The following is a 27,015-nucleotide window of genomic DNA, read 5'->3' on the forward strand; positions in this document are numbered from 1 at the left end:
ATTATTAGAATATTTATTTATATTCCACTTTTTCCCCAGGCCAGGAGGACTCAAGGCAGCTTAACAGAAATCAAAGCAATACAGTTAAAATACAGAAAGCTAAAAATATATAAAAGGTAATAGTGAAAAGGTAATTAAACTGTAATAGAATTAAAACAATATAACATTCCTCATAAGGCCTAGTTTCCAGACCCTTGATCATCTTGGTCACCCTCCTCTGCACATGTTCACCTTGTCAACATCCTTCTTAAATTGTGGCGCCCAGAACTGGACACAGGATTCCAGGTGTGCTCTGACCAAGGCAGAAGAGAGTGGCACTATTACTTCCCTTGATCTGGACTCTAGACTTCTGTTGATGCAGCCTAGAATAGCATTAACTTTTTTTGCTGCTGCATCACACTGTGGACTCATGTTGAGCTTGTGGGTCCAGCAAGACCCCTAGATCCTTTTCACAGGTACTACTGGCAAGCCAGGTGTCTCCTACCTTATATTTGTGCATCTGCTTCTTCCTGCCTAAGTGTGTTGGGTATGTTTAGCCTGGGAAACAGGAGACTGAGGTGGAATTTAGGTAAAGGTAAAGGGACCCCTGACCATTAGGTCCAGTCATGACCGACTCTGGGGTTGTGGCGCTCATCTCCCTTTATTGGCCGAGGGAGCCGGCGTACAGCTTCCCAGTCATGTGGCCAGCAGGACTAAGCCGCTTCTGGCGAACCAGAGCAGCACACGGAAATGCCGTTTACCTTCCTGCTAGAGTGGTACCTATTTATCTACATGCACTTTGACGTGCTTTTGAACTGCTAGGTTGGCAGGAGCAGGGACCGAGCAACGGGAGAAGAAGAAGAAGAGGAGTTTGGATTTGATATCCCGCCTTTCACTCCCTTTTTAAGGAGTCTCAAAGCGGCTAACAATCTCCTTTCCCTTCCTCCCCCACAACGAACACTCTGTGAGGTGAGTGGGGCTGAGAGACTTCAGAGAAGTGTGACTGGCCCAAGGTCACCCAGCAGCTGCAGGTGGAGGAGCGGAGACACGAACCCCGTCCCAGTTGGACAGTGCTGTTGAATTCTGGTGCTGGAGGAGACTCTCCCATGGACTGCAAGAAGATCAAACCTCTCCATTCTGAAGGAAATCAGCCCTGAGTGCTCACTGGAAGGACAGATCCTGAAGCTGAGGCTCCAAGACTTTGGCCACCTCAGGAGAAGAGAAGACTCCCTGGAAAAGACCCTGATGTTGGGAAAGATGGAGGGCACAAGGAGAAGGGGACGACTGAGGAAGAGATGGTTGGACAGTGTTCTCAAAGCTACCAGCATGAGTTTGACCAAACTGCGGGAGGCAGTGGAAGACTGGAGGGCCTGGCGTGCTCTGGTCCAGGGGGTCACGAAGAGTCGGACACGACTAAACAACACCACCACAACAACAATAATAATAATTTTTATATATACCCCGCCCTCCCCAACCAAGACCAGGCTCAGGGTGGCTAACACCAGTTATAAAAACAATTGATTAAAATACAACTTAAAAACAAGATTAAAATACAACATTAAAATGCAGCCTCATTTCAGTGCCCGTTTCCCATGCAGAGGTTCCCAGGTTCAGCATCTCCCAATATAGGGCTGCGATGCTCCCTGCCTGAAACCCGGGAGATTTGCCCTCCCCATGTCTCCAAACACACCCTCCAGACCCAGAGGAATGGGTGAGACCCACAGTTTCTGCAAGCTCATTCATTCCTGGGGCTGCAGCGTCACCTGGTGCCCAAACAGCCACAAAGCAATTTAAACCGCATCCTTCCTGGAACAAAAAGTCCACCCAGATCCCTTGCAGGTATAGGGATCCAGTATAGGGATCCAGTATAGTATAGGGCCTGGCCCTCTGGCACCCTAGATTGTCTACTTCCATTATTGTTGAGATCCAGGGTCTACTGTCCTTAAACCACTTCTAGTTCCTGACAGAAGCAAATAGCTGTGCGTGATAAATTTTGATCCATCCTGCATTTAAAGGCAAAGCCCATGTATTTTGTACTTTCTGAAGCAATCTGCGAACTGCCACACTGCAGAAAATGCCCTTTTCTTAATTTTGCAATGCAGCCAAGTCATGGGTGCAAAGATGCAGTGGTTTTTTTCTCTTAAAAAAAGTGTTTAGGGGGTACTCTCCTTTGGACTCGAGAAAAACCACCATGTTATTGTTCAGATTGGGAAAAATAAATGCAGTAAATGGACCAAAGTACCAGGATTCACAAAATGTTTAGGGGTATGTTTACTCCTGCGTCCCTCTAGGGGGGGAAAAGCACTGCAAAAATGGAAATGCAAAGGTCGAATGAGGTAAAGGATGTGTGTTTCAGTGAAATGAACAAGCAATAACCATTAAGCCGCTTTGCAAGGGTTATTTTATTTATTTATTGCCTCCATATTCCATTTCTTGCTACCTTCCCGGAGCTCAAGGTGGCATGCATGCTTCCCCCACTCCTAATTTAATCCCTACAACCACTCTGTGAGGTAGGTTAGGTAGAGAGGCAGGATCCGGCCCATGGGCACATTCATGGCTTAGTGGCGATCTGAACCCAGGTCCAACCCTCTAACCACCACACCACACCTCTCTTTGTCAAAAACCGCATAGAAAAATATTTAGATGAGGGGTAAACGGAAGTTCTAGGGATTATTTGGTGCTCTAGATGTGCTTTAAGAGGGACGCTGTAGTCTAAACCACTGAGCCTCTTGGGCTTGCCGATCAGAAGGTCGGCGGTTCGAACCCCTGCGACGGGGTGAACTCCCGTTGCTCGGTCCCTGCTCCTGCCAACCTAGCAGTTCGAAAGCGCGTCAAAGTGCAAGTAGATAAATAGGTACCGCTCCGGCGGGAAGGTAGACGGCGTTTCCGTGTGCTGCTCTGGTTCGCCAGAAGCGGCTTAGTTATGCTGGCCACATGACCCAGAAGCTGTACGCCGGCTCCCTTGGCCAATAAAGCGAGATGAGCACCGCAACCCCAGAGTCGGCCACGACTGGACCTAATGGTTAGGGGTCCCTTTACCTTTTTAGATGTGCTTCAAGTGTATCACAGGAGAGTTGCAAGGGACCCCGAGGGTCATCTAGTCCAGGGGTCAGCAAACTTTTTTTAGCAGGGGGCCGGTCCACTGTCCCTCAGACCTTGTGGGGGGGGGGCAGACTCTATTTTGGAAAGGGGGAAAAAATGAACGAATTCCTATGCCCCACAAATAACCCAGAGATGCATTTTAATTAAAAGGACACATTCTACTCATGTAAAAACACAATGATTCCCAGACCGTCTGCGGGCCGTAGTGAGAAGGTGATTGGGCCGGATCCGGACCCCGGGCCTTAGTTTGCCTACCCGTGATCTAGTCCAACCTTCTGCAGTGCAGGAGTTTTGCTCAACTTGGCGCACAGACTCACAACACTGAGATTAAGAATCTCATGCGCTACCAACTGAGCTAAGGTGTTTACACGGCCTAAGAGTGCTTTACCGTAATTAAATTTATATGCCACCCTATACCTGCAGCTCTCAGGGTGGTTCACAAGATAAAACTACAATATAAAACCACAAAATACATAATAATAATAATAATAATAATAATAATAATAATAATAATAATTTATTTATACCCCGCCCATCTGGCTGGGTTTCTCCAGCCACTCTGGGCGGCTTCCAACTGAATATTAAAAACAATACAGCATCAGACATTAAAAACTTCCCTAATCGAAATATAAGCAGAAACATCCGAATAACCCCCCTCCAAAAAACCTCCCACATAAAAACAGTTAAAAAGCAATTTTTAAAAAGAAAAAAACACAATTAAAAAGCAGTTTGAAATAATGTAAAAACAAAAAAAAAAAATCCCTTCCAGTAGCACCTTAAAGACCAACTAAGTTAGTTCTTGGTATGAGCTTTCGTGTGCATGCACACTTCTTCAGATACACTGAAACAGAAGTTGCCAGATCCTTCTATATAGTGAGAAGGTGGGGAGGGGTATTACTCAGAGGGGTGGTGGGAATGGGTGATTGGCAGCTAGCTGTGATGAGCCAGTTGACGACTCTTAACGACTGCAGTAGGTCTTACAGGGAAAAGCAAGGGGTGAGAAGGTGAAAAATGGCTTTGTCATGTATAATGAGATAAGAATCCAATGTCTTTGTTCAGACCAGGTCTCTCCATGGTTTTAAGTTTGGTAATGAGTTGCAATTCAGCAGCTTCTCTTTCCAGTCTATTTCTGAAATTCCTTTGTAGTAAAACAGCTACTTTGAGATATTGTCACTATATAGAAGGGTCTGGCAACTTCTGTTTCAGTGTATCTGAAGAAGTGTGCATGCACACGAAAGCTCATACCAAGAACTAACTTAGTTGGTCTTTAAGGTGCTACTGGAAGGATTTTTTTTTGTTTTGACTATGGCAGACCAACATGGCTACCTATCTGTAACTGAAATAATGTAGACAGTCATCTACTTTAGATCACTGGTCTTCACTGGGTAGGTCAGGACCCCTTAGTGGGTTTCAGCCTATCCAAGGTGGGTCACAGCAGGAGCACTACGGCCAGGCAGACAGATGCCAAAAAGTTAAGAAATAGGCCTCTAAATGCACGTTTGGCTTAAATGCAGGGTCCTGAATCTGGAAAAAGTTGGTGATCCCTGGTTTAGATGTATTATGTGGCTATGCCTATAAGGATGCGGGAGCAAAAGGACCAGCAAATGTGGATGCCAGTGAAGTGCCCTCTCAGGGCGCTACAATTCCCAGCACCCTCGAACTACAATTCCCAGTATTTCGTGATCTCCGTCACCAAATAACACGGGGAATTGTAGTTCAAGGGTGCTGGGAATTGTCCCCTGCATTAAATGTATGGAGACCACAGCCAAGGTGCCTGCCATCGCCCTGCCAAAAAAAAGTATGATTTTCCAGAAAGAGGAGCGAGGGGAAATGGCAATAAATAGAGGACAGTTTGGATAGGCTTAGGATTCTAATATGCAATGATAGGCATTAAGATGTCTAAAGCTAAAATAGAAAGAATGAAAGATGTTAAGTGATTAAGTTAATTTTATGAGGAAATTGGTTTTGGAAAAATGTTAAAATGATCCACACTGCAATTCAACTAGGGGGATTTGAGGAAGTCACTTAACAGTGTTACTAAGATTGGTTTAATTACGGTTGAGATTTGTGTTTGTTTATTTGAAATTTTTGGAAAATCAAAAAAAAAAGAAAGGAAAAAATATATGACTTTTTGTAGGTTTTGGAGCCTGAGACTTTTGCATCCCAGCGAGCCTCGGGGGTTAACGTGATCCTAGTGCAGCCAGTCCAGTCCTTTCAAAAAAAGGAGAAAAAAATAAATTAAATATAAATATAAAGGCAGCCCCGCGCGCCTCTTTTCCTCGTCCTCTGCCGAACTGGCAGAGCTCGGACCAACCAGAAGCGCGTTGCTAGGCAGACTTCCCGACCCCGCTGGCCAATCCGGAGCCGAGCCCCAGCTGTATCCGGGTGGAAAGCGAGAAAACCACGCGGCAGCCATTTGCATTAAAGAAGAGCTCCGTATCCGGGCAGACCAGAGGCGCGCGGGCCAATCAGAGAAAAAGAAAACCCCGCCGGCCCCGCCCACCCGCTCCTCTTCCCCCCGCCCCCCTCGGCTGCTAGTTTCTTTTTCCCTTTTATTTTTGCAAGGGCTCAGATGCGCCGCGCAAACTGCAAGAGGGGTGGATCCTTTGGCAAGCGGAGTAGGAAATCCGCATTGGGAAAAAGGGGATCCTAAAAGATCCAGGAAATATTATTTTTTTAAAAAAATTGGGGGAAGAGAGAGAGGAATCCATTAACTCTTTGGGGCAGGGAGAAGTTTGGTTTTTGGAGCAGCGATGTTTGCAGCTCCTTACTTTTTCCTGAGCTTTCCCTTTTTGCAAAAGGCGGCCCGGATCTTAAAAAGCTGCAGAAAGAGGAATCTCAGCCTGAAATAAAAGGTAAGTTCCATTTCACCCTCTTTCCCCAAATATAAATATATATATATAGAGAGAGAGAGAGAAAGGTTGATTGGGGGGGGGGGAAGAGTTTACAATTCTGGGAGTTTTCTGGATTAAGGAAACGGATCGAATTGGGTGCGTTCAAGGGAGATCCGTTTCCAAAAAGAGGGAATGGATCAAGACAGATCCCTTTAAATGCATCTGGCCTGATGGAGGAACTTTGCAAAAAGGCGCCTGTGTTGTTGCTGTTTTTCATGGCGTGTTTTTGGACTGAGATGCATGCATGTTAGAAGCAGGGGAGCATAGCTGGCAACTTTTCCCTTTTCTTGCGAGGAATCCTATTCGAAATAAGGGAATTTCCCTTTTAAAAAATATGGAAAAGTTGACAGCTATGCAGGGGAGATTCCTGAAAAATAAGGGTTTCCTTCTAAGGGCAGGATGATGGGGAAGAAGAGGTGGTTTGTGTGATCTCCAGCAACAAAAAAGGTTGACTCAATCTCTCTCTCTCTCTCTCTGCAAAAGAGGTTTCAGGTTTTCCACATTCTCACTGCAGGAATTCGAATTTCCCTCCTCCTGGAATTTAAATACATGGTGCAGCTGCTAGGATGATCACCCGCCTCTGGGGCACACAGGAGATCAACTTCAGTTTCCCGCCCAAGGAATGTGTGTGTTTATTATGGGGTGTTTAGATTTTAATCTGGATCCAACAGAGGGGATCCAATTGGAGTAGCAATCTTGGTGAGTTAACCCCCACCCCACCAAGGCAGAAATGTACCGTCAGCCGAGACAGATTGTCTAATAATAATAATAATAATAATAATAATTTTTTATTTATACCCCGCCCTCCCCAGCCAAGGCCGGGCTCAGAGCGGCTTACAAGCAATAATAAAAACAAGAAGAATGATTACCACTTAAAAACAAAAATAAAATACAACATTAAAATAATGGAACATTCAAATATTAAAATGTAGCCTCATTGCAGGAGGAGATATATTTATCAGTGATATATTTTGTATATTTATAAAAAGCACCCAGCAGCCCTTCACATGAGCTTTGCCTGGAACCATTTTGGGAGTTGCTAAAAAGCCAAAATAATAGGTAGGGTACTGTGGCGAACAGCAGCGATTTCATCGTCATGTCTAGATTTGCACAGCTGCTGAAAACCTGACAGGAGGATGCTTAGCCAAACTTCTGAGTCAGCTTGGCGTGGGATGCAGGAATTTAAAATTAAAAGCCTGATCTTTAACGTCTAAAATGTACGCTGAGGGGGTGGCTGGCCTTCTGCGATCAATCCAGAGCGTGGAAGGTTGATTTCAACATGTTCAGTGCTCAAAACAGTCCCCAGCTTCCTCTCCCCACACATGCCTTTCATTGTGGGCACAGGTCTCTGCCCCCAAGGAGCTTACATTTGTTGGAAAACCGAGTTTAACGCATTGTTCATTGCCGCAGGTGTCTTTGTCGGCTGACCGGCTGAAATGAAGAATGAAAAAATGTTTAAAATAAATTTGTAAGGTAAAAAGTAAAACTTTTTTTTAATTGAATGTATTAACTTATGTGCGTATGTCTTTTCTCCTCAGGGAACCGAACGTGGCATACATGTTGCTGTCTTCCCCTCTCCATTTTATCGTCACAACAACCCTGTGAGGTAGGTAAGGCTTGATGTGTGCGACTGCCGGCTTCAGGGTCACACCTGGGAATCCCGGGAACTGTAGTTTGCTAAGGGTGTTTGGAATTGTAACTCTCTGGGGAGTAAACTACAGTTCCCATGATTCTTTTGGGGCAATGTGGTTTAGATTTATGAGTCCAGATCTCTCTGCCAAAGCAGCTGGTGAGTCTCTGTTTTGTTGTTAAAGGCTCAGGAGCCTTGGCGGCAAAAAAGAGTTGGCGACTTAACGATGATGGGCGGTTTGACAAAGAGTCAGGCATAACTTTCAACTGAAATTACTGTTAATTTGTTTACATATTAGCAATGTACAGGGCTGTTTATGGTCAGGAGAAAGTTCCCTGCCCCAAAGAGACTACAGGTTTAAATCACCCGGGCTCTACTCTGAATACTGTGATGCTGCTGTCAAGAGATGAGTGCCATTGATCATGCACAGAGTGCCCAGATATTCATATCAAGTTGCAAAAGAGCTGGCTTTCGGGTTGATGTGGGATCTAATTATTATTATTTTTTAAAGAGAATTACAGTGGTACCTTGGGTTAAGTACTTAATTCGTTCCAGAGGTCTGTTCTTAACCCGAAACTGTTCTTAACCTGAAGCACCACTTTAGCTAATGGGGCCTCCTGCTGCTGCCGTGCCGCTGGAGCACAATTTCTGTTAATATCCTGAAGCAAAGTTCTTAACCTGAAGCACTATTTCTGGGTTAGCGGAGTCTGTAACCTGAAGCGTCTGTAACCCGAGATACCACTGTATAGGGTCACGCTTAAGGGAGCACGGACAGGATCGCATCCCACCATAATACAGTGGTACCTCTGGTTGTGAACAGGATCCATTCCGGGGGCCCGTTCGCAACATGAGCAGAACGCAACCTGCGGGTCGCGATTTGCCGCTTCTGCGCATGCACGTGACGTCATTTTGCGCGTCTGCGCGTGCGCGAGTGGCAAAACCCAGAAGTAACCCTTTCCGGTACTTCCGGAGGCAACCTGAAAACGCTCAACCTGAAGCAAACGTAACATGAGGTATGACTGTACAGTCATACCTTGGGTTACAGACGCTTCAGGTTGGGTTTTTTCGAGTTACGGACCCACCGAAACCCGGAAATACTGCAACGGGTTACTTCTGGGTTTCGGCGGTTGCGCAGAAGCGCTAAATTTGTGCATGTGCAGAAGCACCGAATCGCAACCCGTGCATGCGCAGACACGGCGCTGAGGGTTGCGAACGTGCCTCCCGCACGGATCACGTTCGCAACCCGTGCGTCCACTGTACTGAGAAATAGTGTGTGAGGGAGTGCAGGTTTGACGGCTTATAGTTCCGAAACGTTTCAGCGCAACGGCTTGGGACGTGGCAGCGTAGGGGAGGAAGGATTGAGGACGGTCCCTGCTGACTTTGGGGTGGAAAGGATGAGAAATGGCTGAGTTTGAGCAAGTTCACAAGAGGCTGTGGCGCACCGGCAGGTGCTGTTGTGTGTTTTTCATCCATGGACTTTGCAGGGCTGTACTCTGTGCTTTGGAAAAACGGGTTGCCGTTGTTGTTTTAGGTCGAGGGTGTTCTTCAACTCCTGTTTATTATTATTTTTTTACTTAAAAAGCTTCTTTTTTCTCCCCCCGGCCAGTGTTCAGTCAGCGGACTTGCTTGTCTTGCTGTTGCCATGGTTTCGGACCAATCTCAGCCTCCAGAAGTGGAGGAGCTCTCTGTTGCTAGGCAGGATTCTCTCACAAGGCCACGGACCTTGGAAGAGTTTGCAGTTCAGGTGAAGGTTAGAAGGAGGTGGGAAAGGAGCTGCGGAGAAGAAATAATATCTCCCGGGAGACGAGTCTGAATTTGTTTCAGAGGCGTTGGGGATGGGAAGAAGAAGAGGAATCTTATCTGAGGTCCACAGGATGAATGGAAGACAGGCAGCTTTTGAAAGCGTGGAAGAAGCTGCGGAACTCACTGCCACAGGGGGAAGTGAGGACCGGCAGTTTGGGTGGCTTGAAAAGAGGATTGGACAAATTCAGGAGTGATCATGTTGCTGGGTGCTTGCTTTTTCAGCCGAATTTCCTTTTCTCTTCTTGCAACCTCTAAAGGTTATTTATATATATATACTGATTTTTATTATTTTTTCAGTTTATACATCTCAAAATAAACATTTTACATGTAACAATTGACTTCCCTCCTCCCCCTTTCGTGGTTTATTTTACTTATTTAACTTTCCTGCATATTTTACTATAACCAATCTATTCGTTTTTCCATTTTATATCCTTCAAATATTTATCATACTGTTGAATTTATCTAAACGCTACTGGCCTTTTCAGTTGTACAAAGTTATTTTCTAAATACTCAGCACTTCTCTTTGAATAAAGATTCTTCTTGCTCTCTTATTCTGTAAATTAAACCGGCTTCCTCCGCAAATTCTACCATATTAATTTGCCAATCTTCCTAACGAGGGATCTCACTCCCTTTCGATCTTTGGGCTAGCAAAAGTCGAGCCGCTGTGGTTGCATACATAAATAACTTTTTCTGACAACTGGGATCTTCAGACTGAACTATTCCTAACAAAAAGGCCTCAGGTTTTTGGGGGGAATGTTGTTTTAAACATGTTTTTTTAACTCATTGTATGTCATTTCCCAATAGCCTTTAATCTTTTTCCATGTCTACCACATGTGAAAAAATGTTCCCTCAGTTTCTCTGCATTTCCAACGCAGATCTGATCCTACTTTGTACATCTTAACCAACCTACTTGTGGTTAAATAACATCTGTGTATCGTTTCATATAATTCTCTTTCAAAGTACCATATTTTTCGCCCTATAGGACGCACTTTTCCCCCTCCAAAAATGAAGGGGGAAAGTGTGTGCGTTCTATGGAGTGAATGCAGGCTTTCGCTGAAGCCTGGAGAGCGAGAGGGGTCGGTGCGCACCAACCCCTCTCGCTCTCCAGGCTTCAGGAGAGCCCCAGCGCCAGCCCCACAAGGTCGGGGGACAGAGGGAGGCGGAACGCCGCCATCCCGCTGTCACCCGAAGTGGTTTGGAGGCTGATGGCGGGGAGACGTGTGCTTCTCCCCGCTGCCAGCCCCGCAAGCTCCGGGGACAGTAGGGAGGCGCAGCGCGTCTTCCCGCTGTCCCCGGACCTGGTCTGAAGGCGGGTGGCGGGGAAAAGAGCGCTTCTCCCCGCTGCCGGCCCCACAAGCGCCTGGGGGGGGGGAATAATTTTTTCCCCTTTATTTCCCCCCAAAAAAACTTGTGCGTCCTATGGGCCGGTGCGTCCTATGGGGCGAAAAATACGGTATAACATGCGGTAAATTTCGAAACGTTCTTCCAGAGTTTCTCCCAGAGGTTTAGGTCTATGTTATGCCCTGTATCCATTGCCCGGTGTGTCATTGAAGCTTTGACTCACTCATCTTTTGTTTCCCATTCTAATAATAAGCTATACATTTCTGACAATATTTTATCCTTATTCCAAAATAGTTCTTTTTCAAATTCTGAGCTTTGATCTGGAAACACATTTTTAAAAATCTAATTTAAACGTGTCATATATCAGACGATACTGTAACTGATCTCTAATTTGGCTCCTTACTTCTTCCATTGGGGCAACCTCAGAAAGTTAGGCTTGCCAACTGACCTGGAAATCCCCAGCCAGACTTGCTCCTGCGCCTTTTAGCATCCATACAACGTGCAGAAATCGGCTTTGCTCAGAAAGACACCCATTAAGATAAATGGACACGACTAACAAAGGTCTATCGAATTTCGAACGCTTGTCCTCTGAGTAGGGACAGTAATCCAGGGCGTGTCCCCACCACTCCACAGAAGACCAGTTCAATTTCCAGTTCTGCAAAGGGAGTGAAGTCTTAACATGGAGACCAGAATGATTTACCAGTTGCCGTTCAAACACAGCAATTAGTCAATCCAAGCAAATGAGGCTGCGAGATCCGACCAGAGCGTTGTATCCCATTCAGTTCTGCTCACAGCAGAGGCATCGAAATAAATGAACTTAAGTTACTGTTCATTTCAGTGGGTCTACTCTTGAGTAGGACCAGCCCTGGGTGTAACACAGGGTCAGGGCCGGATTTAGGTTTGATGAGGCCCTGAGCTACTGAAGGTAATGGGGCCCTTTATATGTCCAGCTGTCCTTTGTCAACAGCAAATTGTCGCTGTTTTTTGTGTTGAATATATGCTATATGGTAATTGATGGACCTAATAGGTATCTCAAGCCATTTGCAAGTGTTGCCCTGCAACCGGTCCATGCAGAATGTAGGCACCCTATATATAGAAAGGAGCAAACCAGTGATATTTTAGGGAGCAGACGGGGCCCATGACGTACATCATAGGAGCCTACGCAACACAAAACACTGTTGCTGTGTGTAGGTTTTATTTTATTTGTTTTTTATCTTATATTTTGGAAATGTGCATCCAGCTGGTTTTTTCCTTTGAATTTTTTTTGGGGCCCCCCAAGAGAGTGGGGCCCTTAGCTATAGCTTGTTTAGCTTTTACGTAAATCCGCCACTGTGACAGGGTTGTTTTTCTCCGGGGTGATGGGCTCGCACCATGTGCAGACGCACGCTGCCCTGGACTAAGGCGTTGGGCTCCTCTTTCTCTCTTTGAACCAGGGAACCGGGTGCCATGGCGGACGACAACGGACTTTATACGAAGATTGCGGAAAACGTGAGCGAAAGCTTAGAGGCAGATCCGCAGGGCGTCTCCGTGGAGTCAAGTACCTTGCTACAGAAACTGAGAGGAACTATTTCGTAAGGGCAACACTTCTTATTCCTCTCTCCTCCTTTCCTTCTCTCCCTCCTCTTTCCTTCCTTCCTTCCTTCCTTCCTTCCTTCCTTCCTTCCTTCCTTCCTTCCCCTTCCTTCCTTCTTAGGCCCCCTTTGCACCAGACGTACCAGTTCCGTATTTGCAAGGAATCGTATCTTTTAATGTGGCAGCATCTTTGCTTAGGTGCAGCCTGCATCCAGACATGTAGAAAGTTGGCACGCGTTTTAATCTGGTTTCCAGCTTATTGCTGGTTTTAATTAATTCCGGATGTTTAGAAAGAGTCGTTTCAAACTGCATTTTTTTACTGGTAACGTCACCGTTTTCTTTTGTGAACCGCTTCGAGGTTTGTTTTACAATCGGGTGGTATCTGAATTTTGTGAATGAATAAATATATTTTTCCTCCTGAATAAGAACGATATGTTTAAAGCAGCCCCATGCCACTTCAAACAGTCGCAGCTTCCCCCAAGGAATCCTGGGAACTGTAGTTTGATCAGGGTGCTGAGAGTGGTGGCCACGAGACTTCTGTTCCCCATCGCAGGCCTACCATTCTTGGAGGGGTTTGTGATCCATCCCTGAGCGGAACGGGGTCTCTTAACCACTCTCAGTACCCTGAACAAGCAACACACACACACAGAGAGACCTGTTTGACTCCTGTTCCACAGCTAATTCTCCCCTGGTCTCCTCGCTGGCCCAAGTAGGACTAATTCAGCCAGCTAGCCCTGGGGATTTATCTAATGCTTATTAGATGGATTTCCCCTAAATTGATTTCTGAACTTTGAATTTTATTGTTATTCATGTTTTTATACTATATTTTTATGCTGCTTTTACAATTAAGTGTTTTAAATTTGTTGTTAGCCGCCCTGAGCCCGGTTTTTGAACCGGGAAGGGTGGGGTATAAATAAAAAATTATTATTATTATCCTGAGGTTGCCTGCACATGTCCTAGAGCAGGCACTCCCAAACTCGGCCCTCCAGACATCTTGGGACTACAACTCCCATCATCCCTAGCTAACAGGACCAGTGGTCAGGGATGATGGGAACTGTAGTCCCAAAACATCTGGTGGGCCGAGTTTGGGGTTACCTGTCCTAGAGGGTGAAGGGAGCTGGAAAAATCAAGAGAGTAACACGTGGTTTTCTTCTTACAGGAAGTCTGTGCAGTGCAAAATCGACTACATACTGGTGAGTGGCTGGATGGGGCACTTCAAAAACAGCTGGGGAACTAAAATAACACGCACCTGTTTGTACAATATGTGGCCGATGAATTGCGCTTTGGGTAAATATGGGCTGAGTTCTCCCTCCAGTGTCAGAGGCAGAATACCAGCTGCTGGGAACACAGACTGGGAGAGTCGCTTTCGCGGTTTCCAAAGAGGCATCTTATAAGCCTCTATGAGAATAGGATGCTGGGCAGCTTCCGCCTGAGGCAGCGCTTCTGATATTCTTCTAGCGCAGCGATCATCACCTGGTCTGGACCCAAGGCTGGCTGCCAGCCTGCAACCTGGGACCCACGTCCACATTTCCCCCCTTTCCGATTTATTCTCAGCAGTGCTAGCAGTGCACATCATTAATCCTAAAGCGGCGCTTACTAAAATTAGCATTACCCCTCAATGACAAGCAGCAGTTTTTACGCCTTAGCCAAAAGGCTGAGGAGCTGTTGGAAAAATGGTTGGCCAGAAATCTGTATCTTGTAAGAAAAATGGTTCGTGCCTTTCTCATTCCATTTTTGCAGCATTCGTGGGAATTGATAGAACGGGTGTCTCGGCAGAAGATTGTATCCTAGCGCGCATGGCATGGGGTACTCTTTTGGTCTGGTTGGGCCTTGGCTGGAGTTGAACGTGGCAGCAATAAGATTTGCCGTGTCCTGTCCGGTGTAGCCTTGCGACTCACCTGTGGGTTCCCACCGATGTTTTAGAGAGTTACTATAAGAAGTTAGGGACGCGGGTGGTGCTGTGGTCTAAACCACAGAGCCTCTTGGGCTTGCCGATCAGAAGGTCGGCGATTTGAATCCCCGCGAAGGGGTGAGCTCCCATTGCTCTTTCCCAGCTCCTGCCAACCTAACAGTTCGAAAGCACGTCAAAGTGCAAGTAGATAAATAGGTACCACTCCGGCGGGAAGGTAAACAGAGTTTCCGTGCGCTGCTCTGGTTCACCAGAAGCGGCTTAGTCATGCTGGTTCGCCAGAAACGGCTTAGTCATACACCGGCTCCCTCGGCCAATAAAGCGAGATGAGCACCGCAACCCCAGAGTCAGTCATGACTGGACCTAATGGTCAGGGGTCCCTTTACCTTTACCTATAAGAAGCTAACTACAAAAAGATAGCTAGAAGCAAGTTAGTAAAGGTAAAGGGACCCCTGACCATTAGGTCCAGTTGTGGCCAACTCTGGGGTTGCGGCGCTCATCTCGCTTTACTGGCCGAGGGAGCCGGTGTACTCCGGGTCATGTGCCCAGCATGACTAAGCCGCTTCTGGCAAACCAGAGCAGCACACGGAAACGCCGTTTACCTTCCCGCCAGAGCGGTACCTATTTATCTACTTGCACTTTGACGTGCTTTCAAACTGCTAGGTTGGCAGGAGCAGGGACCGAGCAACGGGAGCTCACCCCGTCGCGGGGATTCGAACCACCGACCTTCTGATCGGCAAGCCCTAGACTCTGTGGTTTAACCCACAGCGCCACCCGCGTCCCTCCAGAAGCAAGTTAGAAGCCCTAAAATAAGGAGAAAGTGGGACTTGGCACGTTCTGGAGTGGAATATGCTCGGGTCGGACCTTTAAATAAAGAATAGATGATTGCAGGAATTTCTGGTGTCTCTAGGTTAAAGGAATAAAATGAAGAAGAGGAAGGGAGACTGGTGGGTGGATAACCTTATTTACCTGTCTTTTTTTTTCTGGGAAAGGAAGCTCAGGCAGCGGAAGAGGCTATTGGCAGGGGAAGAGGGCATTTAACAAGAAAGGACGCTCCGAAAAATTGGAGGGCAAACATCAGTGGGTGGAGGGCAAACACCAGGTGTATTCCAAAGCATGTCATTGACAGAATAATTGCATGTTAGCGGTGGATCATTTGCGTAGCATAAAATGAAAGCGGGAGGAAGGGTGAAAACCTATTCATGCTTTTAAAAGACAGGAATGAAACATCCCACCCACTGGAAGGGACAGAATAATAGAACTATAGAGCTGGAAGTTCAACCCACTGCAATTGCAGGAATCCTGCCCACAACTGTCCCTGGGTGGGCTCGAACCACCAACTTTCTGGTTAAGGGCCAGATGCGCTGACCAATTGTGCTGCAGGCGCCGCAGATAATTAAAAGCCAAAGGCCCGGTGGAAAAGAAATGCTGTTTTGCCTGGTGCCTAAAGATAAGTAACGATGGTGGCGCCAGTTAAGCCTCCCTGGGGAGAACGTTCAACAAGCAGGGAGCCACCACTGAAAAGGCCCCGTTCTCGTGTCGCCGCCCTCCAGATCCCCCCATGGAAGGGGCACCTGGAGGATAAGAGGGTATTCGACACAAAAAGTAAACCAAGAATGGATTGTATTCAAGGAGTACCTGAAAAACTACCGTGACAGCAAAAACCTCCTGGCAGATCTTGAACGACCCTTGCATTGTACAGACAATATATGTAAATTTAATGTTTTTATTTAATTTTTCTTTTTTTCTATTATCAAAAAGATTTAAGAAAATGATATATTAATAGGATACTGTGTAAAATATAACAAGTGTAATTTAGGGGGGTTTTTTAAGAACAATCGGACATCTATTTTAGGTCTTTTTTTAAAAAAAAAATCTGTGGTATGGGATGGGATACAGATTGTAATATATTGCTGTATAATTTTGTGAAATATGTTTAATAAAGAATTCAATTAATAATAATAATAATAATAATAATAATAATAATAATAATAATAATAGAAGGAACCCGGGTTGGTTCCTATGGGGACAGGAAGTCCTTGAGGTATCCGGTGCAAAGCTGCGCATTGTCGCAACAGCTGATCACAAAACATGGCTTGTGTTTATTATTTTTACATTTTTGGGCGACCGTTTTTCAGTTTTCATTTCCTGGTGATCTTCACATGTCTCTCTTTCTCTACTCTATGAACACAGCAAGATGTCCAGAGGTTCACTGACCACGCCAAGCTGTATCTCTACCTCCAACTCCCTTCCGGCCCAAGTTCGGGGGAGAAAAAGTGAGTGATTGCTGCCTTGTTTCCCAAATCTTGTTCATTTACTGCTTTATATATATACGGGAGGGATGGAAACAGTGTGGTGGAAAGGCAAGGAAATTAGCAGGCTGCTTTCTTTAAAATAAAATAAAAAGATCATTCAGGAGTCAGCAACTAGCAGCCTCCGAGCGAAACCAACCCCATGGGAGATATTTTCTGGGCCTGCCCTCATTGCCCACCTAAACGAGTGTAGGGATGAAGCAAAGTATTGTAGGCAGATGTGGACCCTACACAGCACCTTAGGGCCTCACTCAGTTGGCAGCCTGCACCCTACAACTTAGCCCATGGGTAGGGAACCTAAGGCCTGGGGGCCAGATCCGGCCCAATCGCCTTCTAAATTTGGCCCGTGGACAGTCCAGGAATCAGCGTGTTTTTACATGAGTAGAATGTGTCCTTTTATTTAAAATGCATCTCCGGGTTATTTGTTTGTTTTTTAATCTTTATTAATTTAAATTACACACTGATGCAAAGAATTTACAATATCATACTACAAAAAGTAAATTTAAAAAAAACAATTAAGAAAATACAGAAAAAAGAAAGAAGAAAAAGCAAATTTACATATAATAAAACCCTCTTAATCTTCCTAATTAATACTTAATTAAACACTTAAATAAAAAAGACTGGGTTATTTGTGGGGCATAGGAATTCGTTCATTCCCCCCCACCTCAGAATATAATCCGGCCCCCCACAAGGTCTGAGGGACAGTGGACCAGCTGCCTGCTGAAAACGTTTTCTGACCCCTGACTTAGCCGAACCAGTGAGACTTCCAGCTAGGCCTAAAAATCAGCAAAGTGCTGCCGTGGAATTTAAAAACCAAAGGGCAGGTTTCTAGTCCTTATAGATCCGGAGGATGCAGGGATCTGTGAGGTGCAGGCCAGAGAATCCATCCTGGGAACTTCTGTTGAAATTCAAGTTGGCGGACCTCATGGTTCCTGAGGCAGGCTTTGAATGCGAGAGGGGCAGGGTTCGAAAGATGTCAGGTGTCCCCCCAGGGACGCTGTGTGTTTTGCGAAAAGGAAGAGGGTGCTGAATTTACACCCATCTTGCCAAAACCAGGGGAAGTGGGGATTACAGTGGAACCTCGGTTTTCGAGCATCTCAGAAGCCAAACGTTTCAGTTTTCGAACACTGAAAATCCGGAAGGAAATGCTTCCATTTTCGAATGCGTGTTTTTCCATTTTCTCCGTTGAAATTGCCTGCCACCGTTTGCGCCTCGCTTGTCGAACATTTCGGAAGTCGAACAGTCTTCTTACATTTGACAACCGAGATACCACTGTATTGGGTTTTTGTTTTCATTATGTGCTTTCTGTTTTTATATTGTACTTTTATGCTGTAACCACCCCGAGACCTCCTGCAGGTATAGGACGGTTGTTAATAATAATAATAATAATAATAATAATAATAATAATAATAATAATAATAATAATATATTATTTATACCCCGCCCATCTGGCTGAGTCTCACCAGCCACTCTGGGCAGCTCCCAATCACATGTTAAAAACAATACAGCATTAAATATTAAAAACTTCCCTAAACAGGGCTGCCTTCAGATATCGTTTAATGATAGGATAACTGCTTATTTCCTTGACATCTGAAGGGAGGGTGTTTCACAGGGCGGGCGCCACTACCGAGAAGGCCCTCTGCCTTGTTCCCTGTAACTTGGCTTCTTGCAATGAGGGAACCGCCAGAAGGCCCTCGGAGCTGGACCTCAGTGTCCGGGCTGAACGATGGGGGTGGAGACGGTTCTTCAGGTATTCTGGACCGAGGCCGTTTAGGGCTTTCAAGGTCAGCACCAACACTTTGAATTGTGCTCGGAAACGTACTGGGAGCCAATGTAGGTTTTTCAAGACCAGTGTTATGTGGTCTCGGCGGCTGCTCCCAGTCACCAGTCTAGCTGCCGCATGCTGGATTAGTTGCAGTTTCTGGGTCACCTTCAAAGGTAGCCCCAGGTAGAGCGCATTGCAGTAGTCCAAGCGGGAGATAACCAGAGCATGCACCACTCTGGCGAGATAGCCCGTGGGCAGGTAGGGTCTCATCCTGCGTACCAGATGGAGCTGGTAGACAGCAGCCCTGGACACAGAATTAACCTGTGCCTAATATTATTATTAATTTTCCTTTCTTGGGGCCACCAGCCTGGACCTGACTTCTCTGAGCTCAGCTGAGCACATGCATGCTTGCACGTGGATCCGGAATCACCTGGAGGAATACCCAGACACCTGCTTGCCAAAACAAGATGTTTTCGATGCTTACAAGTGAGTTCTGGCTCCGAAGAACAGGACCCAGAGGCATCTCTGTGGGGTGGGGAGGTTGCCTCTTCTTCTTCTTTGGCGATCCCTCGTAGCCGAGTAAGATTGTCTTCCAAAAACACAGTTTTAACAATGAGTCCGCAAGTGACTGTGGAGGCCAATTCTGGATCCCCACGTCCTTCCACAGTGGGGACATTGGTTTCTGGGTGGGAGCTGATCACGGTGTGGATTTGCCAAGCGTGCCTCCCTCTTAGCACCTTTCTCCCTTGCGTCCTGAGTTCGAGTGTCTTCAAAGCCCATGACACCTTTGCTAAAGGCTGTTCTCCAACTGGAGCGCTTGCAGGCCAGTGTTTCCCAGTTGTCGGTGTTTATACTACATTTTTTTAGATTTGCCTTGAGAGAGTCTTTAAACCTCTTTTGTTGACCACCAGCATTGCGCTTTCCATTTTTAAGTTTGGAATAGAGGAGTTGCTTTGGCAGACGATCATCAGGCATCCGCACAACACGACCAGTCCAACGAAGTTGATGTTGAAGAATCATTGCTTCAACACTGGTGATCTTTGCTTCTTCCAGGACACTGGCATTAGTTTGCCTGTCTTCCCAAGTGATCTGTAAAAATTTCCGGAGACAACATGTAAACCATAAGCGAGGCAGCGGTGGTGTAGTGGTTAGAGTGTCAGATGTGGACCTGGATTCAAATCCCTGTTCGACCGCACGATGCTCCCTGCGGGTGACTTCTCAGCCTAACCTGCCTCGCAGGGTTGTTGTGGGAATCGAACGAGGAGGGGAGGGAACTGTAAATGCCGTCCTGAGAGGAGGGGAAGAAGATGGGATCTAAATGCAACTGACAAATAAACTGCCTTTCTTTTTTCTCCTTCCCCTGGCAGGCGTTACTGCGATAACCTTTGCAGCCGCTCTCTGAGCGCGGCCAACTTCGGCAAGATCATCCGGGAAATCTTCCCAAACATCAAAGCGAGGAGGCTGGGGGGTCGCGGGCAGTCGAAATATCCTTTTTGTGTGTGTAAAAAGTCGCCAGGCGGTGTGGGCGGCAGTGAGGTCAGTGAAAGGCTGTGGCGGTCTGTCTCACGCTCCCCAAACTCATGCAAGCACAACCTTTCTCTGCTCAGGAGACGGCCCAGCTGTATGTCCCACCTTCACAAAACCATTACAGCGAATGTAATCCGTGCGATTCGGCACTTCTGCGCATGTGCAAAGCACGATTTAGCGGTCATGCGCAAGTGCCAAAACTCAGAAGTAACCCGTTCTGGTACTTCCGGGTTCAGTGCGGTGCACAACCCGAAATCGCGCAACCCGAAGTGTCTGTAACTGGAGGTATGACTGTACCTCCAAACAAAAAACAGGCGCAGTGCAGATTCTTCCCGCGAAGGGGTACCCCACAACACCTTTGAGCCTCCCCAGCTATGAAATAAACGGATGTGGCAATGGAAATGGAGCCTTTTGAGTTTCCTCCTTAACTCTGCTCCCCCACGTATTGCTACAGCGGGATACGGAGGAAGACTGTGGTGAACATGCCCCCTCTTCCCAGCCTGGATCTGAAAGAGACGGAGTCGGTAAGGCCCTGGTTGTTGGCTCATTAATCTCTTAAGTGTGTCTCCGTGTTTTGAAGAGCGTTAAGAAAGTGAGCCAAAAAGACTCACCTTGTCCAGGGCCCTGTTCCTTTTTCTTTTCTTTTCTTTTTTGGCAGCCCTAATCACAGCTGTTACTTTTTTCTGGCTGGTTCTTGTTATGTCTTCTTTTTTTGGTACAGTGGTGCCTCGCAAGACGAAATTAATTCGTTCCGCGAGTTTTGTCGCCTTGCAATTTTTTCCGTCTTGCGAAGCACGGTGTCGGGAAAGTTTTGGAAAAGCTTCAAAAATCACCAAAGTCTTCAAAAACCTCAAAAAAGGCTACCACACCGCGTGCTATGAGTTGCTCCTCAAAGTCAAGTCGCAACTGTATTAACGGTGTTAAGAAAAAGGAAACAAACCTGCAAGACGTTTCCGTCTTGCGAAGCAAGCCCCTAGGGAAAATCGTCTTGCGAAGCAGCTCAAAAAACAAAAAACCCTTTCGTCTTGCGAGTTTTCCGTCTTACGAGGCATTCATCTTGCGAGGTACCACTGTAAACTGTTTGAGGTCTTTTGAGTGGTGTGCGAGTCTTCTGAAACACCAATAGAGTGGACGCTCGGGTTGCGAACGTGATCCGTGCGCAACCCACAGCGTTCGCAACCCGCAGCGCCGCATGTGCATGCGCGGGTTGCGATTCGGCGTTTCTGTGCATGCGCAAAGCGTGATTTAGCGCTTATGCGCAAGTGCCAAAACCTGGAAGTAACCAGCTCCGGTACTTCTGGGTTTGGCGTGGTGCGCAACCCGAAATCACACAACCCAAAGCATCTGGTAACCCGAGGTATGACTGTAAATAAAGCCTTCTGAGCTCAAGATAGAGGCTGTGTTGTGCAATAGCAGAACGGTAGAAGCGTGGCATCTCTGGGCCCAAAGCGGTGCTTCAGATCCGCTTTTGACGGTATGTGGTAAAACGGCGCCTGGCACTCCTCACTCCTCCTGTTCTTCCTTCCTCTCCTGCAGCCGGAGCGGCCAGAGGTGTTCCAGTCCTACAGCGACGAGGTGATGGAAGCGGCCTGCGCCTTGACCTGCGACTGGGCCGAGAAGATCCTCAAGCGCTCGTTCAACAACATCGTGGAAGTGGCGCAGTTCCTCATCCAGCAGCACATCATCAGCTCCCGCTCCCCCCACGTCGACCTCATCATGGCCATGGTGGTCTCAGGTGGGAGACCCCTCCTCACGCCCGCCTCCGCTCCTTGCGCCTCCATCGCACTGCCCGACGGGCTCTTCATAGAGTCCACCACCTCTCCTGGGACTCTGTCCCACTGTCAAACAGCTCTTACTGTCAGAAAGTTCTTCCTGAAGTTTAGTCGGAAGCTCCTTCCTTGCCACTTGAAGCCACGGGTTCGAGTCCTGCCCTCGGGAGGAGGACAAACGAGCTCCCTCCCTCTTCAGTCCTTGAGATACCGTAGATTCCGGCGTATTGGGCGACTGGGCGTATAAGACGACCCCCAACTTTTGCTGTTCCATTTTAGAGTTAGAGAGTTTGAGCACCGCCGGGGCAGAGCGCGCACCCCTCCTCTGCCGTCGCAGCAGCAGCCCGAGGTGTTTGGGGGGCAGGCGGGTGAGCGCCACGCTCAGAAGGACTTTCCACGTCCCCTTCTGTGGGGAGGGAGGAGGAGCAATGCCAGAAGGGGCGCCTCTGCTCACTAACTCCCTCTGCTCCTTCCCAACGTGTATACTCGGGGTATAAGACGCCCCCCCCCCCGACTTTTGGAGTGATTTTCCAGGGATAAAAAGTCGTCTTGTACACCGGAACATACGGTATTTGAAGATGGCTTTCTTGTTGATATAATTTAATTTGTAAATTGCCGCGGGCTTCTAAGCGGCCTGCGAGTGTAGATGAGAGTGATGCCCACGTTGGAATACAAAATATAAAGCTCTTGACTTATGAGATAAAACAGGTGGGGAACTTCTGGATCGCGGGCTACTCTTGGGGGTCCAATTTGGCCCCTGAGAAAGCGTCTGTCAGTCTGCAGACGACGCTGAGCTAGATCGGTGACGCAGTCAAGAGCAGCTTCTGAGTTAAATCGGTCAAAACCATGAGGACTAGAATCTTGCTTTGTGTTTACAGCCAGCTCAGGGGTAGAGTGTTTGCTTTGCATGCAGAAGGTCCCTGGTTCAATCCTCTATTGGCGTCTTCAGGTAGGGCTGGGGGTGGCCCCTGCCTGAAACCCTGGGGAGCAGCTGCTGCCGGCCAGTGTAGATAATACTAAGCTCAATAGGTGGGACGCGGGTGGCGCTGTGGGTTAAACCACTGAGCCTGGGACTTGGCAATCAGAAGGTCGGCGGTTTGAATCCCCGCGACGGGGTGAGCTCCCGTTGCTCAGTCCCTGCTCCTGCCAACCTAGCAGTTCGAAAACACGTCAAAGTGCAAGTAGATAAATAGGTACCGCTCCGGCGGGAAGGTAAATGGCGTTTCCGTGCGCTGCTCTGGTTCGCCAGAAGCGGCTTAGTCATGCTGGCCACATGACCCAGAGAAACTTTCTGTGGACAAACGTCGGCTCCCTCGGCCAATAAAGCGAGATGAGCGCCGCAACCCCAGAGTCGGCCACAACTGGACCTAATGGTCAGGGGTCCCTTTACCTTTAAGGAAAAGCAAGACATTCCAGGTTCAGATCAGAAACTGGGATGGCTTCAGGTTAAGAACAGTTTCAGGTTAAGAACGGACCTCCGGAACGAATTAAGTACTTAACCCGAGGTACCACTGTAATGGGATGCAGATGGCGCTGTGGGCTAAACCACAGAGCCTAGGACTTGCCGATCAGAAGGTCGGCGGTTCAAACCCGGTGACCGGGTGAGCTCCCGTTGCTCGGTCCTTGCTCCTGCCAACCTAGCAGTTTGAAAGCACGTCAAAGTGCAAGTAGATAAATAGGTACCGCTCTGGCAGGAAGGTAAACGGCGTTTCCGTGTGCTGCTCTGGTTCGCCAGAAGCGGCTTAGTCATGCTGGCCACATGACCCGGAAGCTGTACGCCGGCTCCCTCGGCCAGTAAAGCGAGATGAGTGCCGCAACCCCAGAGTCATCCGCGTCTGGACCTAATGTTCAGGGGTCCCTTTACCTTTACCTTTAAGCTCGATAGACCAATGGGTTGGTTCTGTATAAGGCATCTGTGTTCCTATCCCCCAGTGATTTCTCCACTTTTTCTTTTACTTTTTTTTTGTAACTGGGAGCTTTGTTCAGAGAAAGGTCTCTTGATCTAAATCTTTTCTGGTTGCAGAAATTACCGAGAACCACCGTGACAAACGGCCACCCCAAGCCATGAAGAAAACTGAGCCAGAAGGCCTGGAGAGTTCAGACAATAAGCAGACCCAGGTGGTAGTAGTAACAACAACAACAACAATTTATTACTTATACCCCACCCATCTGACTGCTTTGCCCCAGCTGCTCTAGGGTGGCTTCCCGCATAAAAGCTGAACAGGGCTGCCTTTAGATGTCTCTGGAAAGTCTGTGGTGGTTTATCCCCTTGACATCTGGTGGGAGGGAGTTCCACAGGGCGGGCGCCACCACCGAGAAGGCCCTCTGCCTGGTTGCCTGTAACTTGGCTTCTCACAGGGAGGGAACCGCCAGAAGGCCCTCAGAGCTGAACCTCAGCGTCCGGGCAGAATGATGGGGGTGGAGACGCTCCTTCCGGTATACTGGGCTGAGGCCGTTTAGGGCTTTAAGGTCAGCACCAACACTTTGAATTGTGCTCGGAAACGTACTGGGAGCCAATGTAGGTCTTTCAAGACCGGTGTTATGTGGTCTCGGCGGCCGCTCCCAGTCACCAGTCTAGCTGCCGCATTCTGGATTAGTTGTAGTTTCCGGGTCACCTTCAAAGGTAGCCCCACGTAGAGCGCGTTGCAGTAGTCCAAGCGAGAGATAACCAGAGCATGCACCATTCTGGCAAGACAGCCTGCGGGCAGGGAGGGTCTCATCCTGCGTAGCAGATGGAGCTGGTAGACAGCTGCCCTGGACACAGAATTGAGCTTATATGAGCACCTCAGAAGGGCCTTTTAGTTGGACCAGTTCAGCATCATGTTCCCACCGTGCCCAGAATGGCCCCTAAGGTGTTTTCTGGTGCAATCTGCCTCTGGTCCGGGAAATACACAACACCACACTGGAAGAAGTCTAAAGACCCAGGTGTGGTGGTCGGTGGGGCACAGAGATTCAAAAGTCGAAATTCAGCTTTGTGAGGGGGAACCACACCCCCAATTTCGGCAGCATTCTCGATTTCTGCAGCCCCATCTGTAGTTGACCCATTTTCACTCCGGTCTTGTGGCTCATCCCTGGGTTTGGGCCTGCGGCTCGGCCGAGGGCCAAAGGGCACTGAACCCAACGCTTCTCTCGCCCTTTCCTCTCCTCAGGCCAAAGCGGAAAACGCCGCCAAGCCCTCGGCCGCAGCTCCGCGGAGCGAGGCCAAGAAGCCGCCGGACGCCCCGGCGAAGCCCGCCAGCAGCCCGCAGATCAACGCCTTGGTGGCTCGGCTGCCGCTGCTGCTTCCCCGCGTCCAGGTCCAGCCTGGGGACCGGCTGGTGGTGTCTCCGGGGGTGGCGGCCATGCACCCGGCCCCCGCCGTCCTGGCGCCCAAGCTGACTGCCTCGGGGGGGACGGTCAAAATGGCTCTCTCCGTGGGGCCGGGGCCGTCCACTCTGCTGGCCCCCGCCATGAACGGGCCGGCCGGCGTGGTCAGCCCTCCGAGCGCCGTGCCGGTCATCAACATGATGCCGGTCATCAACATGGCACCGGTGCCACCAGTGGCCGAGATCCCGCTGAAGCACAAGAGCGCCCCTGCTGGTGGAGGGGTGAACGGCTGCGAGGCTCAGCGGAGCCCCCAGGACCCGCAGAGAGTCAAGTCCCCCGCCAAGCGGCCCGCGGAAGCACCCGGGGAGGCGACGGCAAAGAGGAAGCGGGGTCGGCCGCGCAAGAAGGCGGACCCCCCTTCGCCCGAGAAGAGAACCGCCAAGGAGGGAGCGCCCGGCGCCGAGGAGGACTCGGATATCATCGTCGTGACTGTGGGTTACGGCGACCAGGCCGCCCGCCCGTCCTCCCGCTCCGGGTCTCGGGAAGAGAGCGCGGACGTGGAGGTGGTCCACGTCGGGAAGCCCAAGAGCCCGTTCCCCCAGGAGGCGAGTGAAGAGGGCCCTTCCCGGGCCGGCAGCCTCATTGTCAGCCCTGCCCCCAAAGCTGCTGTCCTGCCCACCCAGGTGAGCGTCATCAGGGGCCGGAGGTCCGCCATGCCCGTTGTTGTGGAAGAGACAGGAAGTGGCTCCAAAGAGACAGGAAGTGACTGGAAGGAGACAGGAAGTGGCTCCAAAGAGACAGGAAGTGGCTCGAGGGAGCTCCCGCAGTTGGCTGAAGGCACAGCAGTGCCGAGGATTGGTACCAGAATCACCGTCGCAAGGGACTGGGAGGACCCGGAGAGCGAGAGCTCCTCAGAAGGTGAACTCCAACCCACCGATCTTTCCATGCGCAAAGTTGCCCCGCCGCCCGCCAAGGGTCGCTTGGAGGCCTGCGGCTTGCGGCCCTCGTCTGTAAACTTGCACAGGGTCAGTGTGGACCAGGGGAAGGCAGCAGAGACGGCGAGTCCGCCAGGGACATCGGCGCAGGCCCCCAGCCGATAACATCACCCCACCCCTGCTCTGGGGTGCGTCTCCCAGTGCCAAGCTCTCCCGCGCAAAGGCACCCTGGTTCTACTTGCTTTTACTAATTTAATGCACGCGTGGGGGGGGGGGGAATACACTGCGATGTGGGCTTGCAAAAGCGACTTTCCGTCATGCCTCTTCCTTGCAAGGCTATGTGGCGGAGAAGTTGCCTGACCTGGGCTCTGGCGCCACCTACTGTTCAGCTCCCTGCTTTCTGGCCCACCAGCTGCAACTGCACACCCAAATCCTTTTCTCGAAAGCCCAAGCGGCCTACCGTGCTCTGATAAGGGGAGTGAAAATGTCGAGAATGGAAAGGTTCTTGCGGAGGTCATTTAGGCAGGCCACATATGGGAATGGGGGCGTATTTACGGGACCCCACCACCCTGACACCGATCCTTCCCCATCGCTCTCCTTGGGATTTCAAAGGGCTGGGCAGGGAGAGGAGAATTCTCTCCCGTTTGGAATCTGCACAAATCTTTCTCAGTCCAAAAGGGGGTGAAATAGTGTTGCGTTCTGAGTGCGGATCCTGACCCTGAAACACCCTCCCCCCCCCAAAAAAAACCCCTTCTACTCTGAACTTTAGAGACAATCACCTTGCAGCCAACATCCCAAAGAGTTTTGTTGTTCTCCCCTCTCCGTTTCCAGCTCAGGGGCTTGAGGACATTGGTGGGGCAAGGGGGGTGTCCCCCCAGGTGTTGCTGGACTCCCAGCAGCCAGCAGGCCTAGTGGTCAGGGAGAGCAGGAGTCGTAGCCTGGCCACAGGCCAGTGGCGCCCTCATATCCCCTAGTCTCTCTCCCGGAGAGTCCACTGACCTGGGGGCAGTTTAAAAAAAGTTAATACCCGTATTTGCTCCTTTATTTGTTACTCGTGTGAGTTGTTACTCGCCTCTTCTAAGTACTCCTTTCCCGTCTCTTGTTTCCATTATAAATACCGAAGAAACCATATGCACATTAATTTTTTAAAATAAAAATAAAAATGGTTGTA

The 27,015-nt window shown here is 48.8% G+C and overlaps 1 protein-coding gene across 5 annotated transcripts; it reads left to right on the plus strand.

Moving 5' to 3' along the window:
- The first annotated feature begins 5,605 nt into the window (after positions 1-5,605).
- Positions 5,606-27,015, plus strand: RFX5 (regulatory factor X5). 5 transcript variants are annotated; one of them, XM_077919971.1, is made up of 12 exons: positions 5,606-5,936; positions 6,459-6,674; positions 7,386-7,448; positions 12,183-12,320; positions 13,481-13,514; positions 16,424-16,506; positions 18,674-18,793; positions 19,675-19,791; positions 20,277-20,358; positions 21,371-21,569; positions 23,627-23,721; positions 24,753-27,015. In XM_077919971.1, the coding sequence occupies exons 4-12, from the start codon at positions 12,196-12,198 to the stop codon at positions 26,007-26,009; spliced, it is 2,112 nt and encodes a 703-aa protein (XP_077776097.1). In that variant the 5' UTR covers positions 5,606-5,936; positions 6,459-6,674; positions 7,386-7,448; positions 12,183-12,195; the 3' UTR covers positions 26,010-27,015. The 5 variants fall into 5 exon arrangements, with proteins under 5 accessions (XP_077776097.1, XP_077776098.1, XP_077776094.1 ...); XM_077919968.1 differs by lacking the exon at positions 7,386-7,448 and adding an exon at positions 7,514-7,581 and having other exon boundaries at positions 5,607-5,936; XM_077919970.1 differs by lacking the exon at positions 7,386-7,448 and adding an exon at positions 7,514-7,581 and having other exon boundaries at positions 5,607-5,936; positions 6,490-6,674.

This window comes from Podarcis muralis, chromosome 16 (genome assembly GCF_964188315.1).
Source record: "Podarcis muralis chromosome 16, rPodMur119.hap1.1, whole genome shotgun sequence".
Taxonomy (NCBI): domain Eukaryota; kingdom Metazoa; phylum Chordata; class Lepidosauria; order Squamata; family Lacertidae; genus Podarcis; species Podarcis muralis.